The 20074-nt window shown below is 35.1% G+C and overlaps 1 protein-coding gene across 1 annotated transcript in view; it reads right to left on the bottom strand.

The window, feature by feature from the left end:
• Positions 888–20074, bottom strand: part of PTAR1 (protein prenyltransferase alpha subunit repeat containing 1) — a 61150-nt gene continuing 41963 nt past the window's right edge. The window contains exons 6-7 of the mRNA XM_005654497.3: positions 12609–12913; positions 888–10317 (exon numbers count right to left, since the gene is read on the bottom strand). Coding sequence (XP_005654554.2) covers positions 9975–10317; positions 12609–12913 — 648 coding nt within the window. The 3' untranslated portion in view covers positions 888–9974. The remainder of the gene's footprint in view (positions 10318–12608; positions 12914–20074) is intronic.

The raw sequence follows: 20074 nt of genomic DNA on the forward strand, positions 1-20074 counted from the left end.
CTGTCTTTAGTAAGCTAGTTCCCTTGCCTAAGATATCAAAGCAAAATCAATACTGAGATTCTGGAGTTCTCTTGTGGCGCAGTGGGTTAAGGAACTGGCATTGTCACTGCTGTGGCTTGGGGTCGCTGCTGTGGTGTGGGTTTAGTCCCTGGCCTGGGAACTTCCACATGCTGTGGAACTTACACACACACACACACACACACACACACACTGTGGTTCTAAACAATGTGGTACTCTGGCATGATGTAAAATAAATTCTATATGCAATTTCCTACCAAAAATAGACATAGATAATAGTAGTGCTATAATCCTTAGGAGTCATTGGACAAAGTAATAAAGGCCTTTCCCAGAAAACATCCTATTAAAATATTTAAAATCTGAGTTAGAAAAGTGTCCATTTCATCAAATAGTTTTTGAAGACCATGTATTGTACTTTTTTTGTGTGTGTGTGGCTGTGCCCATGGCATGTGGAAGTTCCTGGGCCTAGGATTGAACCTGCATCACTGCACTGACAACACCATATCCTTAACTTGTTGAATGACCAGGGAATTCCTGTACTATAAGTAACTCTGACAGCTATAATGCAAGATTAAGAAAATATTGGATATAATACTGAAATAATTGTTCTACTTTGAAATATATGGGAAAACCATCTAGTCATTATTAATGCACTCTAAAGACAACTGTGACAATTTTTTTTTTTAACGTCTTAGAGACAAATGATGTTTTAAAGCTCTTTTTACAAACGCAGGTAATCAAATTGTTGGTTTAAACAGCTCACATCTCCACCTAACTACCATCATCACAGCAATTAAACAGGGCAGGCTGGCCGACTGAAGCAGAGTTTAAAATACTACCAGAAGTAAAAATAAAATCACACTTAACACTCATTTTAGGAGATGAGTTTACTTAGAAATTGCAAACATTTAGCAAAGATAAGACAAACACTATTTTCCATATTCTACAGAAATACAATAATTTATAGCTGGCTTGATACATGGTCACATGATAAAAACAAATCTAATGGAAAAAAGAATGGTTCATCCTACTTTTCTGCTACTCATCACAACTTAAGTGTACCAGTAAGTCTGGAAGACAGCTGCATAGGAAGATTAGAATCCTAGGGCTGTTCATTAATACACATTATTGTATTATAAGGATGATATAAAAACATGAAAGGTACAGAAATACAATTAACATGCAATTTAAGCTATTATTTTGAAGAAACAGGACAGAATTTAGTGAACACATTGAAAAATGTGTTGTTATAATTAGTATATCATGGTATTTTACATGGCATGGAATTTCTTCCTACTTAAATAATACTTGGCAAATTGAAATGGGTTAAGCCTACTTCTAGAGAATATTTAAGATGAAGACAAAAGAAAATAAGTGGATAATTCTCTTCGATGCTTTTCTAAGTATACTAAAATAATTTTAAAAATACCATAATTTCATGCCCACTTCACCATCTCCAATTTAAAATAAAGTCATACTTTATATTCTATGAATCTGCACTATGTGCAGCCTTCAGCCACAAGTGAAAATGTAGCTAGTCAGAACTGAGATGCATTGTGAGGGCAAAATACATGCTCAACTTTGAAGATTTACTACGGGGTGGGGGGAGAAGGTAAAATAATCTCAATAATTTTGTATATTGATTACATACTGACATGATAGTATTTTTAATACATTGGATTAAAATGTATTATTGAAGTTAAGTTCACCTGTTTCTTTTTTTAATGTAGCTACTAGAAAATTTTAAATTATATATGTGGCTCACATTTATTTTTACTAGAGAGCACTGATATAGATAATCTACAGTCATTATCAGGCTTACAATGTAGTATCACCCTTAAAGCACTCTGGAATATTAACTCCCAGAACACCATTAGCACACTCTGTATATACCTTATGGCAAAATTTATTTTTATCCCTCTGCAAGGTACACATTTAAGTGTAAAAAGAATTCACAAAGTATTTCATCCTTAAAAAATGTCAACTAGTATATGATAAGAACTAAAGGAAATTCAACGCAGACTGTTATACTGAGGGGAAAATAGTTTTAAAAAAATAGCGGTTCAGAATGAAGACAACAGTTATCTTCAGTAAAATAAGTTAGCCAAACCTATCTTTAATGCCCAGGATCTGACCTTGCACCACAGATCATATATGTAACTTGTCCTTTTATCCATAACCTACAAGAAAATCTTAAAACACTGACTGCAAGTTACTTAATTACTCCATTTTCTGGAAAATCTTTAAGCAATATAAAACTAACACGCATGGTGAATTCTAAGAGCAGAATATAGTATCTGAGAACTATCCTTTAAAGTCCCAGAATGGTCAAGTAAGCAATTGCCTAGTGTCCAAGAGATTGGATTAAAAAAATTTTTTTAGATGCTATTGAAAAGATCATTGCTCTTTTATCATTTTCTTCCCCTCCTTTAGTTTTTTGTAGTATAGTGTAAAATATTTGGCATATTTATAATACCTTATCTTTTATTTTGACCAACTCAAAAACAAGTTAACCCAGTATATATTCCATTATTCTTCTAGGAACAACATGCACCAAAATACAATACCGATAGTAGTCACCTCAGACAGAAGCCAGCTTCACAGTCATGCCATCAAGAGCCAGGAGGCAATGCCTAATTACACTTGTGCTGCACACTCTGCTTCTCACAGCTCAGGTTGGAATGCTTGTTTGTTTTTAAACTGTTTAAATATGTTTGCAGTAGATAAACTGTCAAAAATGCTCTAAAAGCCACAAATTAAGAGATTCTGAAACTATCACATTATTCATAAAAATTTCTCTCACTTTGAAGATGTTCTCAAAAAGCAAGTTATTTAATACAACTTCATACTTTACCATGAGTATTTTTAAGACACTGGAAAGTAACCAAGATTTAGGGAGAAATAAACAGAACCTAAACCAGATAATTTTAGATATTCTAACATAGAAACTGATTGCAGAAGACTACAGTAGTTATCTCTAGGGTTCAGCAGCCTATTAAGACATTTAATCACATTTATTAATGTGCCTTGCACAGAGATATTACTTAAACTTTTCACATATCCTATCTTCTGACCATTTCTATGTAAACAATATTTTTATTATGTTACTAACTCCAGTCTAAATACTCCTAACAATTCATGTCACATGATAAATTTTTCAGTTTCAAACATATATTAGTCTAAAAATACACTCCTCAATGAAAAGATGGCAACAGTCTCCTTTCTGAAAGCTGTTAAGTTTGATGTTAGATCAACCATCAACTAAATATTTATCAAGCACCTATGATGACTGCATTCAGCCTACACTCATACTTGCACCAATAAGAAGAAAAAAGATCTCCCAAATGCAAGATGACATTTATGAGGGAGGGTAACATATGGGCATTTCTAACAGAATTCTGTATGAGTCAATATCTGGACATGTGAAATTACTTATCCCTATGACATTGAAAAACTTCAAAGTTATTATTTATCACTTTATAAAGATAAACATTTAAAGTATGCTGCATAGTATTTTGGAGAAAGTGACTGCCATACATAAAATTAAGGCTGATTTCCTAAAAGTATGGAAGAAAAGCCAAAAAAATGTCATGGTTCATAAGCAGCCAAAGACTTACTATGAACAGTTTACATCAATATCTGGTTAATTCAGGCAAATGGGCACTTGTGTTAGGTTTTGAACTTTGCTTGCGGGGGCTGGTCTAATAAGAAAACTGCCTTTAAATAGGAGCACTTTAAGCAAATACGAAAATAAAGATTATCTGGATAAAATTCTTTGTGAAACCATGACATAAGCTGAAATTCCAAATCTCATTTAAATATATATACATATATGTGTGTGAAACACACACTATGTATGCCTTAAAAGTATCTAAATTTCACTCATAATGTTGCTCTTTATCTTTGACTTGTAAGTTTGAACCTGATTGTGTATCTTAGGCACAATACTGTACTCCTGAAGCTAGGAATGGTGATAAGACAGAGATAAGCTAGTTTTAACTCTCTAACCTTTAACAATTCTGACCTGTTGAATTCCTACAAAGTGCAAGCATTATGCAATGTACTGAACATGTGGTTTGCACACAAAACACACTTTCAGGGGAGCTAAAGTTTTAAGAAGCCAGAGAGTTTTCAGTTTGAAAGCCAAAAGTAATCATTTTCTCAATAGAATTTCCAAAAATTGAGAATGATGTCAACTAAAATACCCACACCTTTGCCAAACATGGAAAATAATACCAAACAGAAGTCATTTCCATAGAAGACACATGTAAGAACATTTCTAATAGAGCTATAAGGACTGAAGCAGCAAGATGAACAATGAGGCAGTCACAGAGCATCTATAAGCTAATGCACTGGTAGTGGTTTATTAAAAATACTATCTATACTAAAATTTTAAGAGCTAGTAATATATTTAGCATTTTTTTTGTCTTTTTTGCCACTGAATATAAAATTTTGTCCTAAATTTACTAAATCTTCTACACCCTGAGGAATAATAACAGATTAATAAAAGAAATGCCAGGGTTAGCTCTGTGGACCATATTATTGTCCGGAAAGCAAAAACTATATATAGCTAATATTCTTGGAAGCACAAGACTTCATCAGCAGAATAAGCTACTGTTCTCTATTTTTTTCTTTGTTATTATTATTATTTTAATTAAATAGTTTGGTTTTACAGTGTTAGCATGGCCTTGGTGAGAATATAGAAGTCAAAATTGGGAACCTGAGATCCCTACCCGTCAGATCCACAACTGACGATGGTTTTCTTTCTCCATTATGAATGTGACCTATTGCTGTCCTTTAGGAATACATTATTCAATAGTTCTCTGAAAAGCACTTTGGAATCTTAAGCTATATATTTTAATGAAATTACAACAATTATTTGCCATTGGGAAACATGGCATTCCTATTCCTCCCCTCTTCATACCCAAATACATAAAATGCCACATTTTAAATTTCATCTCAGTATTTACTTCTTTCTTTTCCTCCAATATTTGAAAAGATTAAGGTTCCATTTGTTCCATTTCTCCCTTCTCTCAACTATCTTACATAGGCCTGAGTTTGGGAAGGAATCCTTAAAAGTCCTTTTAAAATGAGGCAAAGGATTCATTTAGGACAATCATATGGCATTTCTTTTAGGGCAGAGCGTAACTGTTTCCCTTTAAATGTGGGCTGCACTGGTTTCAGGCTTTTTTTTTTTTTTTTTTTTTTTTTTCTTTTTAGGGTCGCACTTGCAGCATATGAAAGTTTCTAGGCTAGGGGTTGAATTGGATTTGTAGCCGCCAGCCTATACCACAGCCACAGCAATGTGGGATCTGAGCTGTGTTTGCAACTTACACCACAGCTCATGGCAATGTCAAATCCTTAACCCAGAGTGAGGCCAGGGATTGAACCCGCATCCTCATGAATCCTAGTCGGGTTCGTTATCTGCTGAGCCATGAAGGGAACTCCCCAGGCTGATCTTTAATTATGCATATGCTGTCCTCTGCAAATGGGATGCCTCCAACCCCAAAGAAGTTAGTTACCACTGAGGAATAACTAATTCTTCTTGGTAGGGTGCTGAAAAATGATAACTAATGAAATGCAAACCAAAGCATCCTTCCTGCTCAAATTAGTAATTCACAAAGGACAAAATGTTTCATAGAACCAAGCTAGCAATTGGAATAAATAAAAAATAATGACTCACAATTGTGTAATAAAATTTCATCCTTTTGTTTTCTACCTAGACCTTAGACTTAAATATAACCTTCTTCTCCAAAAAAGTAAGAAAGGCACTCGAATGAACACTATGTATAGTTATTTTTCAAAAGACACTGTGTGATGGTAATTAGATCCTTTCTAAGGGTTGATTTTTTCCTGCCCACTGACTTCATGACACCAAATCTGCCTGAGCTTTCCTGTGTTTCCATACACTTCTCCAATAAAAAGGAGCACATTACAGAGTATACCCAAGCATAGGGAGGCAGCAGCACATAAAGTGCAAGGGTTTGCACAGTTCTACTTGAGAATTTATTTAGAAACAAAAGGTTCAGTTGTTACAATGCTGTTCAAATTTTCTAGCATACTTTAAATATTTTAAAGTTTTAAAATATAATTTTTTAGTAACAAAATAACTGTAAGCTTACAAAAGCTTCTTTGCAAAAAAAAAAAAAGTGTTTCCTTAATTATTTTTTTAAACTAAATCTTTAGCATCTTCTGTAATACTGGGAAACTAAGGTAGAAATTAGACTGTTGCATAGCAAGTGGTAGTTGCATTCCTAAATTATATTTAGCCCTCATGTCAGACACCATCTTGTGTTACTAAGAGAAAAACATGAATCTCAAAATTTGTTCTCAACATTAAGTTTTTAACATAATACATGTATATGCCTCAACAAGCATGAGTTCACATGACCTGAATATATCTAAATGACATAAAATCTACTACCATTTATGCTTTCCTACAAAATGCCACATAAAAATCCAAGAACTTCTGTTTGCACATCTTGTGTCACCTAAGCCCTTATCTGAAGATTTAAGTGGCTTTGAGTGACATCCTATATATTTAATCTGATAAATAATGAAGGCTTTAAGTTAGAATTATACCATAGGAATAAGAAATATGACCCAAAGTCTAGGCCCAGAGTTTTCAAAGAGGAAATAAAATGCTAAAACCTAGAAAAGAAAAAGGGGACATTAATAGGTATGAAATCCTGAAGTTTAAAAAATGACCCACACAGGTTTAAGAAATATCTGAAAGGCCCACAGTTCAAGCTGAGGAGGGAAAAGGAGAAACATAAAATGACTATCTTGCACAGATACAGATAAACAAGCCTTTGAAATCAGAGTTTCCTCAATACCCCCAAAGTGGCTCTGGCTCTGTTGGCAAGATCGGTCCTCCAACATCATAAATGAATAGAAAGTAGTGTTCTTAATGCAGATGGTCTTCATTAGTTCTATTTTTAATATAAAAGTAGTTAATTGATATTATATAGCTGCATTTCTTGGCTGGGATTTAACAAGTATAAACCAGGGAGTTTAATGATGGGAAAAAAATCTAAATTAACTTATTCTATGTGTAATAGTTCTCCCTAAGTATCATGAAGGCAGAATATGTCATTCATTCACAATCCATTGCTCCAGTCCATCAATTTCTCAGTCATAACTCATTCTATCCATCATTCATGATCAATCTTTTCCATTTTCAAACAGTTATTCATTCATAAATTTAATAAATATTGAATGAGTCCTCACAATGTGCAAGGCACACGGAATCTGGGAACACCGCATTACCAAAATAGGTACACACACACACACACACACACACACACACACACACACACACACGCAAAGGTCAAGTGAGGGAGCTATTTACAGGTCTTATTGCTTTTTTGTTTATCAGTAGTACTGTTGCGTTGATCCACAGGATGGCCTACTATTCTTCCAGTGAAAGCTGGATGAAATATATGTCAATCTAAATGATCTTTTCCTTTAACAATGACATATTTATAGAAAAATAGGTGAAGATTAGTAAGTCCCTAAAACTAGACACAACCTTTCCACTGTAGGAACTTATTCAAGAGATATTATCATGATACAGGCAGTGAGTTTAGATGTCAACCACTTAGGGAAAAAAACATAACGAGATAGGACAATATTAGGTTTTTCTGTGAATGAACACTTGAAAACTGCAAATTTTCAAAATAAAGTAGTACAAAAGTCATATACAAACAGTATCCTTTGGATATCTGTATTGTTACTCCCCTACATAAAACTACTGGAAGATAGGAAACCAAGATACATTAAAGGACCGCATGGCTTCATGCAGGGGTTGGTTAAGAGACTTAAAACACATGAAGATAGTTAACATCAAAGAAGAGCAAGAGACTCTGTGGAAGGTATGAAAAGGTGTGGAACATTATAAAATTTAGCTGTTGTTTCGGAGGGGACTGTCTATACTCATGTCCTGATACTCTCAAAGCATAAGAAGCCCTATTACTCAGGATACTTAAAATGATGCTTGGAAAAATAGTAATACTGAGTGAGGCCAGAATTCGACAATATACACTGCGGAATGGGCTGAACTTTCCATGTCATCTGTGTGCAGTCTGCCCCCAAGCCCTGCAGGTGCTAAAAATCATAAATTAATGGTTTAATCCATAGAGGTCTAGGTAGATCTTGAGGTATCTAATAAAAAATATGCTTTATACACAAAGGACCATACAATTATGCTCATAATGCCAATCATTTTCTCACCTAAATGCTATAAAAAGCTATCAAAGGGTAATTTTTGCCCTAAGAGAGAAGAGCAACTTCTGTCTACAAGGACCAGTACTATCTTAACTCTCAATCGACAGTTTGCCACTCAACAAAATGATGATGCACAAGTAAAGGTACTCTTCTTTTCCCTTAGGGCAATGTTTCTCACTTAAGTCCAGAGTCCACATTAACAGTGAGATAAGAGAGGTTTGCCTTTCCTTACATCTGTCTTCTCACCCTACAGGAGACCTACCATATAAAAAGGAGAACAGGCAAAAGCATAGCAGTCACATTTGTTTCTACACTATTATATTCCAAACACACCCAGAACAATAGACAGCTTCCTTCATTAGGGAACTGTTGGAGGGGCAGTTCATGTTCATATTTCGTGTGTGTTTAATGGGGTATGGAATAAACTGGAAATAAGAGGAGAATATCTTTAGTACAAATCCCTGAAATAAGATAGATAAGGAAAAATATACGAAAGTGAAGATGACAAGAAAAAGTAGGATAGAAAAATAAAGAGAAAGGTGTATGGAAAGAGGAAATGCAGAGCATTTATGAAGGGAAAATGTATTAAGAAATTAGACATTACTTGGCCCTTCCCCCACACCTGCCTTACTGACCTGAAAAAACTCAGCCCTTATTACAGAAAAGATAAGTTACAGCTATAAGTTGGATACTTTGGTACCTCATCCCTGAAAAGTTTAGTATCAAAGTTTTAAAATTGTTTTATTTTTTAAAACAAAGATTGAAGAACCTTCAAAAACTATTCTTTCTTTCCCCCTGGCTTTTGCCAGTAAATTTTTCATCACTTCATAAAAATTTTGTAGTTTATCCATTGTATCAATAACTTAAATCTTTTAAAAGCAAGATTTTTAATGGATACATTTCTATGCCTAAATCTCCCATTTTTCATGGTGAATTTGAAAGGAAAATAAGTAATAACAACTAAAAATGGCATTCTAGGTTTTTTTTTTTAATTGAGTTTTATAAGGGCTGACTTGAGTGTTTTTGGCTTATACCAAATTTGAGGTAAAAACAATCTATCAAAGCTAGTAATAAAAAATAATTTTCCACTACAGCTACATAATCTCTTAAAATTATTTTTTAAAAAATAACCATTTTTAAAATGGATTACATTAGAAGCATGTTTTTCATATAAATTCCAACACTTCTACTTTGGTTATGTTGGTCTATGACTTGAGTAGAATATGCTAGAGAAAGAGAAATGGTTTGTTTCTTCATATACCCATCCATCTGGCCATTTGATTCTCAAAACAACAATTTGATCAAGTAATTTTGCATTTGTATTGTTCTTAAGCTAAACTACAACATAAATTTTTAATTAAAAAAAATTAGCCTATGCAGCAATTGCACTGAGGTGGGTGGAGGTGGGTGTGTGTGAACCAATTTGGAGAACCAAATGAGAAAAGCCTCAAGTATAGAAATACAAAGGATGAGAAGTTTAAAAGAAAAAAAATTTAAGACTCATTGTTTAGCAGGAAGGAACTACACAATTATTTTACCTCCAAAGGAATGCCAGTTCTTAACAAATAAATAAAATGAAAGATGTATTATGGACTTTGAACCTAAAGATGAAGAACACATAGTTAGCTATAGTTAGCCAAGAATAGCAAACAGTTCATGCAACTATGTAAATAAGAAAGGAAAGCAATATTGCACTAAAAGGGGAACCTTGCAGGACTAATCCACCTCTTTCATTGACTCAACGTAACCAGCCACTTCCTGTATGCATTGGCAAATCTGGCCTGCTCTACATTCCGGCAGGTGGACAATACTTGATCAATGAACCTGTGCTCCATTTCCAGGCCTAGGGAGTCTGGAGCTGGGGTCCGCTTCAGGCGTTTGGTTTCCTGGGAATAGCCTTGCTTGCTAGAGTCACTGAGTCCATCCACCTCCATTGCCTGAGATGTGTGGGGGCCTGCTGGGATGAGGTGCAAGTCACTCAAAGTCCCCCTAGGGCTGTCTGCAGGTGACAACTGGGTCATGCTGTGAGGAAACCTACTATTTAAGTGATGCTGAAGGTAGAAAATATGCCGCCTGTGAAACATAAGGAGGAGGAAGAGAAGAAAGGAGAAATCAGATTACAAGGTCAAGCTCTTCAGAAAAAACAAAAAAATAGTTGATAACTTCAAAGTATACAGTACTCAGTTCACTGCCCCATTCGTAACTCAGAGCTATCTGGGGGAAGGAGAAAAAAGTGTTAATACAGTTAATACAACCCCAAAGGTTTTTTAAAAAACAGTGACCCAGATGATGACAATCACCTGGAGTTGTTACTCTTTGTAATTATAATATGAAATGAGAAAAAGGTCTTAGTCCAATCTCTGGAATAAATTAAAATATAAAACAAAACCAAAAATTAACCTCAGTAATACCCTAAAAGACAAGTGATTTTCAGGAGTTCCCTTTGTGGTTCACCAAAAACAAATCTGACCAGTATCTATGAGGACAGAGGTTTGATCCCTGGCCTCAGTGGGTTAAGGATCTAGCATTGCTGTGGCTATGGAGCAGGCCAGCAGCTACAGCTTCGACTCAACCCCTAGCTTGGGAATCTCCATAAGCCGCGGGTGCGGCCCTGAAAAAAAAATAAAAATAAAAAATAAAAAAATAAAAGTGATTTTCAGAAATAAGAGGATTAAATAGCTCCTCTAAAGGGCTCAGTCGATGGCCTCTATCCATTACTTTCTTTAATAAGAACAGAACTGCTGCAGTTGGTCTTATTAACTAAAAACCCTAAATTTTTAGTTAATAAGGGTGATGAATTTTCCCCTAAAGCCATCACTGTAGTTTCATTAAACATCCACATGTGGTAGGGATGTACTGGGCTTTGAGAAAAGTATGTTAAAAGACACAGTTCCTGTTCCCCTTCTAAGGAGAGTTCTCCTATCCTTAGAATCATCTGGAGTGATTTGTTAAAAATGAAGATCCATGTGCTTAATCTCCAAATATTGTGACTATCTGGGTGCATATCTGCTGTACACAATGAGGTAAACTACATAGGCTCTAGGTATTATACCTCATTCATATTAGCAACTCTAAGCCCTTAAAAGAGAATTATATTCATTTTCTCAGCTTATTCTGGAGCAGACAAGGGAGTATATAATATAAAATATAACTATTTTACAGAGAATAAAATTTAAAGGACAGATAAGCTGCATAAAGGTACTGAATCAGTAGAAAAGTAGCCTGTATAATATTGGCATCCCAACTGTCTCTTCTCCCCCCTCCAAGCCCCAATTAATCTTTATGTGAACAAAAAGAAGTCTGTTCTAATAATCAAGTTATCCCTCAAACAAAAATATAATTTTTAATATTCTCTAAGCCTTGTCATTAATGTGTCTAAATATAAAATAGCAATAAAAATCTGCAACACCAAAATAACATACAAGTCAAGATTTATCTTCTCTACTAAAAGCGTGGATTAAGAGTGTCTTATTTTTAAGAGAAAAAGAAAATTCTGTATTTATTAAGGTGCCAAAGAGGGGAGACTGTCTTCCATCTTCTAATATATCTTCCAAATATATTTAGACTGGAAAAAGGGAATGAATCTCAATTAACTTTAAAAATAAACAATAAAATGCCTACCTCTGCCTAGCACAGGCAAGTCTTTTGCCTACAACAAAATCCTATGACCTGACATAAAATCTATCTATCTATCTATCTATCTATCTATCTATGCCAGAGATGCCTCCAACTAAATGATAAGCCCAAATAAACCTATCGGGGGGTTTGTATTCCTGGATTTCATTGACTTCAACATGGAAATTACTTTCAAATGTACTCAAAACTCAAGTCATGGGGTTGCTTACCCTCTTTTACTCCTTCCTAATAATCCTCATCCACTCTGAAAGTACACTTTACTCTAAAAAAAGTGTCAGGAGATTATATTTAAGGTAAGTTAATTTGAGGACAAGCAGCTTAACTGTTCAGAGTATAATCAATGGTCTCAAAACCCTTACATGCAACAGATTTATCTGTTTGGGATTTTCCTTTATTTTTAAAAAACAGAGGGCAGGACTCCATCCGAGATATGCTAAGTATCAATCAATCTCTAAGGAGGGAGTCCAGAAACTTTTTTTAGTTTGGAAAAAACACACGTTATTCTGTTGCAATCAGGGATGAATACCACCATCTTGAGCAGTGGGCATATTGATGATGACCAGGAGGAGGAGGATACACTCACACAAACTCCTCTGAATCACTCAAAGCACCACAATCATCAGATGACCATATTTATCCAAGTAGGCAGGAGTCAGATCTAAGACTTCTATAGCTCTCAAAAGGATACAGACAGTTTCATGCAGGAAACATATCTTCCCTTTTCTTACCTATGACACCAAAGGGTTTCATGTCCTGGGTAGGAATCAATAAGATCAGTGCTGAATTCAACTTCTTCTTCTAGAAGATGGGGAAGATTTATCCTTGATTCCTCTGCTGAAGCCACTGCTTCTTCACCTTTTGGAAGAACTATGCCTGGCTCACTTCTCAAAGGATTTTGCTCCGATATAGAACCATCTGTCACAGTTTGGCTAATCAAAGATTTTAATAAAAACTGGCGGTAGTGAAATCCACTGTGGTCTGAAACATGCATGGACGCCCAGTGTTTAGTAGAAGACAGTTCATCAAGAAGAATCTTGTTGGAAGAAAAACAGAAAATAAAATGAGGAATTGCCAAAGGTTTTATTTTCTCCATTAATGTTTTGCATTTCTCTTTGACTCATTCTTTGTTTTGACAACACCATTCCTACCTATATTTTTGTGTACAATCTCCAAGAGTGTTGTCAGAGAAAGCTCAGTAAATACCAGTTTTCCCTTTCCTTTATAAAGTAATGGATTTTTTTTTTAAATATCACAGAATTTAAGGTCCTTTCCTGGACCTTGATCAATCACATTCTGACTGGCACACACATAGAAAAGTCAGATCCTAAAATAATGATAGACATTTGGGTATTCATTTTCAAGTAATGCTTATGAAGGGAAAAATGTAAAATCAGGTCACTTTGATGGAAACTTCCTTTTGCATTTTATGAATCTGTACCATATCTAACTTACTATTTGTTCAACAACAGACTCAATATAATCATTTTTTCTTCACTGTAAGTGTCATCAGTGCAGAGACCATGTGTGTTTTGTTGACTACTTAATTCTAAGGGTTCAGTACAAAAACACGATGCATAAATAATAGGAATTTTCAAGTGATTGTCACTTTCACTATTTGTTGCAAACTTACTTAACATCAATGATAAATGGCTTTTTAAAGTAAAGACAAAATTCAGCAGTGAATTGTTTAAATCTTTGTAATATTAATCCTGCCCATTAAAGAATTTCAAATGGAATGATACAGGTTTTGATCAGAAAAAGGTATACCAAGGGCCTACCATATTCCATCAGAGGATTTTCAGACCAGCTAAGGAAAAGATATACGCTTGTCAACCGTAAACCATACCTAGAGACCACACAATACCAAAAGGCTCTTTTACTTGGTTTTTAAGGGTTCCAGGCAAATGCCTTCTCCTGAATCAAGACCCCTCTCTACTTTTCAGAGTTCGTTTTCTTCCATAGAAGATATCTTTCTCTCTTTTGAACCTACGTAGTTCTTATGTGTTCCATCATATGTATTATGGAATTTCTTGTGTATCTTTTCATCCCTACTAAACTCTACAAGTTCTTTAAGATCCATATTCATTTCTAATTAATGTTTCCATCACCCAATAACCTATATGTGAATATTTTGTGAATTAATGAATGAACAATTTAATAAAGGAATTGACTAATACAGAGGGATATGGTTACTCCCAGCTAGGATGATGGAATTATATAAGTGAAATGTTTTAAATGTCTCCTTTAAATTCTAAGAAATTAATGCATAGCCACATAAATTTATTCTATAGGGTACTGCTGGTGTGTATCCGAGAAATGGAAAGTAAGACACTTTATTTGATTTAAAAGGTGAGCAAAATAGCACCAGATAAAACTTCTACCTGAAAAATTAGAACTAAAATTAATCTTAAAGTTTTCTTGAAGAATTACATTTTTGAAGAATTAACCTGCGGAACATTCAGGCTATATAATACAGCCTTTTTAATTCTGGTACAGCTTCTTAAAATGAATGGAAAGAACACAAAACTTGTTTAAAAGGAATTTCTATACTATGAAAAATCTTTAGACTATTTCCTACTGCATATTTCTACATATAAAAATGAAAACTTACTGTAATTTTGCGGCAAAACCGCCTGAGCTTATATATGAAAGGTTTTCAACAAAACTAATTTAATTCCTTAAAAAATTTTCTGAGACTATTTAAGAGAAAAATCCACTATATTCTCTTCCCTATGATGTAACATGAATACTAAACTAGAGAAGAAGCTTTTAACAGGAATTCCAGGGTATTTTCTTACTAGAATAAAAAGGTATATAGCTATAGGCAATGACTTTTTTTTTTTAAGACAGCAATTACCTTTTTTTTTTTTGTCTTTTTTTTTTTGTCTTTTAGGGCCACACCATCAGCATATGGAAGTTCCCAGGCTAGGAGTTGAATCGGAGCTGTAGCCGCAAGCCTATGCCATAGCCACAGCAATAGCAATTACTTTTAAGTGATCTTAAAGATACTGCATAAAGATATGGCTTAAATATAAGGCACTGACAGAATGAATGAACTTTATATAATATACCTTAAATATCATTGTTCTTTTCAAACTATGCATAAGAAAATGAATAAATGAATAAATAAATTATAAGAAAACTACAGAAACAGGGCTATGAAACAGAAAGATAAGTTTAAAATGAAAGACTACTGAAAATGCCTGTTCTTATATACTTATGCCATAAGTCCTATAATTTTTTAAGATAACATTTAGTTTCTTCCGATTATGAAAGTGATACAAAATGATTATAGAAAAATATAAAAATTTAGGATATAAAGCATCCAAAAAAAAAAAAAGAAAAAAAGAAAGAAAGAAAATCACTTATTATCCTCTTGGTCAGCAATAACTACTTTTAACATTCTGGCATATAATCAATCTCTCAGCTTTTTTTCTATGCATGCATATGCACAGTTTATTTAACACAAACTTGGGATATTTTTATACTGAAATTTTATTCCACTTAAATTATAAATATGTTCCTCTGCCATTAAGTATTATTCTACAATATAATTTTTAACTTTAGTATAACATTTCCATCCTAAAGAATATATCACAATTTAACCATTCCCTCATTCTTTCAACCTTGCATAACCCGTAACAGTCTTATGTGCAAACACATATACAAATCTATGTGCATTTCTTATTTTTTATTTAGGAGAAGCTCTTAGAAGTATATTTACTAAGGAGTTCCTGTCATGGCACAGTGGTTAATGAATCTCACTAGGAACCATGAGGTTGCGGGTTTGATCCCTGGCCTTGCTCAGTGGGTTAAGGATCCATCATTGCCATGAGCTGTGGTGTAGGCTGCAGTCGCAGCTCGGATCCCGCATTGCTGTGGCTCTGGAGTAGACCCGTGACTACAGCTCTGGTTAGACCCCTAGCCTGGGAACCTCCACATGCTGCGGGAAGCAGCTCTAGAAAAGGCAAAAAGACCAAAAAAAAAAAAAAAAAAAAAAAAGTAGTATATTTACTAAAACAGTGAGAAAAATTTTGTAATGTTCTTGATACTGACTCAAAGTGCCCTTGAAAGGCTATATAATTTATACTCCTATTGGATGTATATCTTAATGTGTTTCCTAAATTCCTCACCAATATTTTAAATCTCCACTAATTTGGTAGGTGGAAAATCATATTTAATTTGCATTTCCTTAATTATCATTAAGGCTAAATTTTTTCCTATTCACTTATCTTTCCTTTTTCTTTTACAAACTGCCTGTTTTGCCTCATTCTCTTCTTTTATGAATTGCTTAATTGACTCTTTGTGATAGTCATTACTGTTCTTATGGGTTTGTAAGAGATCTTTATATATTAAAGGTATTAAGTGTCTGTGTCATAAATATTTTTCTTAATATATTAGTGCAATGATTTTTTTAAATGCCTTTTTTCTTCAGATATGTTTTTGTTTCATTTAGAATTCACTTTAGTATATAAGATTAAAATCTAACACTTATTTTCCAGAAAGTTAATCTTATCAGGATTACAAATTGAACAAAGAATCCTTGCTCCAATTACATGAAATGCCGTATTTATCATCTATGAACTCTGTACATATTATGCACTGGAGTTTGTTTCTGGACTTTATATACTCTTCCATTACTGTGTCGATTTTTGAGCCAATACCACAGTTTTAATTACTCTGTTTACAAACATTTAATTACATAGCAGAGTTCCCACTGCAGCACAATGGGATCAGTGGTGTCTCTGCAGCACCAGAACACAGATTCTATCCCCAGCCTAACATAGTGGGTTAATGGATCTAGAGTTGCTACAAATGCAGCTTAGGTTGCAACTGATCTGATCCCTGCTCGGGAACTCCATATGTTGAGGAGTGGCAAAAATACACACACACACACACAGTGTTCCTTATGTTTCTTTCTTTCTTTCTTTTTTAACAATTTCTTAGCTATTCTTGAAGTTTCATTTTTAATATGGATTTCTAAAGCTGAAAAATAAATTCTGGTTTTTAGTATAGTCACAGAGTTGTGTAGCCATCACTGTTATCTAATCCTGGGACATTTTTGTTTTTATTTTATTGAAGTATAGTTGATTTACAATATTAGTTCTAAGTGTTCAACAGTAATTCACTGTTTTTATGAACTATACTCCATTTCAAGTTATTATAAAATAATGGCTATATTTCCCTGCACTGTACAATGTGTCCCTGTATTCATTTTATGTATGGTAGTTTGTACCTTCTAATCCCCTGCTCCTATCTTGCTCCTGTCCCTCTCTCCTAATGGTAACATTAGTTTGTTCTCTGTATCTATGAGTCTGTTTCTGTTTTATTCATTTGTTTTATTTTTTAGATTACATACATGATAACATACAGTATTTGTCTTTCTCTCTCTGACTTATTTCACTAAAAATAACACACTTGAGGTTGATCCGTGTTGCTGCAAATTGCAGAATTTCATTCCTTTTTATGGCTGAGTAATATTCCAGCGTGTGTGTGTGTACACACACACAGGCACCACCTCTTCTGCTGACACACAGGATGCTTTTATCGCTTGGCTATTATAAATAATGCTATGAACATTGGGGTGCCTGTTATCTTTCCAAATTAGTGTTTTCGTTTTCTTCATATACACACCCAAGTGTGGAACTGCTGGATCATAAGTTAGTTCTATTTTTAGTTTTTTGAGGAACCTCCATGCTGTTTTCCATAGTATCTGTACCAATTTACATCCCCAACAGTTTATTAGGGTTGCCAAAAACATCCTTGCCAATATTTGTTACTTGTAGTCTTTTCAATGATAGCCATTCTGAGAAGTATAAGGTGATTATCTCATGGTTTGGATTGGCATTTCTCTGATGATTATAATTTCAAAACTTTTTTGTCACCTCCTGTTCCTATTAGGGGTCCCATAATTCCCCATACCCTCCAGCCTCTGGCACCCACTAATCTACTTTGCTTATTACAAATACGTCATATAAATGGAATATTACTTTTAATCAGAATAATATTTTCAAGATTGACCCATGTTATAGTATCCATCAGAACTCCATTCCTTTTTTAGTGGCCACCAATAATATGCCACTGCACAGACACATGATTTTGTTTTTCATTCCTCAGACACTAGACATTTGGGGTATTACATTTTTTGGCTATTATGAATAATGTTGCTATGATCATTCTCATACAAGCTTTGGTATGAACGTATGTTTTTTATTCTTTTGGATACATTGCTATCAGTGGAACTGCACCGTCACATATAATGTTTCTAGTTTAAGGGAGTTCTCAAATCTTTGTTCTCGGGATCTCCAAACTGTTTTTTTTATTTTTTGGTCTTCTTTTAAGGGCCGCATGCATGGCATATGCAAGTGCCCAAGCTAGGGGTCAAATATGAGGTGCAGCTGCTGGCCTATGTCACAGCTATGGCAATGCCAGATCTAAGCGGCATCTGAGACCTATCCCATAGCCTGTGGCAATGCCAGATCCTTAACCCGCTGAGTGAGGCAGGGATCAAACTTGCATCCTCACAAATACCCGCTGAGTATCCCACTGAGCCACAACAGGAACTCCTCTAGTTCAATTTTCTGAGAAAATGCCAAAGCATTTTCCCCAGTGGCTATACCATTTCACATTCCTACCAGCAATATATAAAGGTTCCACTTTCTTTACATTTTTTGTCAACCCTTGTCATTGTTTGTCTTTTTTATTTTTTTATTTTATTAACATCCTAGTTGTGTGAAGTGATATTTCACTGTAGTTTTGATTGGTATTTCCCCAGTAGCTGATGATGACGATTATCTTTTCATGTCTTTATTGGCCACCATTTGAATCTCTTTTTTTGAGAAATGACCCCTATGAACTTTTTCAGGTGACACACCATATCAACTTTTTCACCCCCCTCATTTTTGGCTGCCCTGCAGCATAGGGGGTTACTGGGCCAGGGATCAGACCCAAGCCACAGTCACTACCTAAGCTGAATCCGTGGCAACACTGGACCCTTAACCCACTGTGCTGCAGAGATGCCGCCAACCCTACTGCACCACAGTGGGAACTCCCACATCGACTTTTTATTAGCTAGTAGTAATAAACTCTGTTCAACTGTGACTGTTTCATTCTACCCCACCCTCAAAAATAACACTATTTTCTTTGGTTTTTTTTGGCCGTGCCCACAGCATGTGGAAGTTTCCAGGGCACAGCAGTGACAATGCTGGATCCTTAACCCACTGAGCCACCAGGGAACTCTCATAATATTTTAAAATTTAAATATTTAACATGGATGGTCTCAAGTAACCAAAAATATCATCTTGGCCCTGTGTTCCTGATTTATGGGAATGCCACTTTACAAGGTCCACATCAAGGAAGGAAAGTTTCCAAAGACCTCTCAGGTCATCTGGATTCTGTCTTCCTTTATCCTCAACCCTCTCCCCTCCACCTCTCACAGGCTATGAAGTTGTGGAGCTAAGATGACTGGATTTAAAGTGCTCCATATCCCCCACAACCCACTAGGAGTCATCCCTCCAGACTCCCGGCAATGTAGCACCCCTCCCTTGATAGCTGTTTCCAATGAGCTCAGTCTGGACGAGGAGCCGTTTCTGTGTTCCCACTGTACCCTGATAATCCCTCAGTTCCTGCAAATATCAGTGCTTTGTGACTGTCAGTATCTGTTTCTTCAACTAGGTTTTCAATTTGCTGAGAGCAAGCTTTTTATCTTTATGCTACATCCAGTATTCAGGACAGCGTCTAGGAATGATAGGCTTTCAATACTTTTTCATGACTGAATTGCACTAAGGTAACTTAGCAAACTGGTAACCAAGTTTCACATAAACTTTCTATCTATGGGGAGCAGAGAAAAGAACTAAAATTTGGTGAGCTTCTATTAAGTGTGTAGTACTTCACAAACATTAACACAAGCAATTCTCACAATAATCCATGGAGGCAGGCAGTAGAGCCTCTATTTTATAGACGAAAACATTAAAGCCTTATTATACACAAACACAGCTACCAGGGCCAGAATCTGAGCCCAGGCCAATGTGATTCTGTCTTTTTTCTTTCTACTCCATTAGGTGGCCTCCCCTCCTGAAATGCAAAGCCATGTAAACTGGAAGGAAAGGCTGCTCTTCCAGAACTTTTGGCTTAAAATCCTTCAGAACTGGACACTGTCCTATTTATTCTGGAGGGATCTCTGGCTAGGACACAA

This window comes from Sus scrofa, chromosome 1, assembly GCF_000003025.6.
Source record: "Sus scrofa isolate TJ Tabasco breed Duroc chromosome 1, Sscrofa11.1, whole genome shotgun sequence".
NCBI classification, from domain to species: domain Eukaryota; kingdom Metazoa; phylum Chordata; class Mammalia; order Artiodactyla; family Suidae; genus Sus; species Sus scrofa.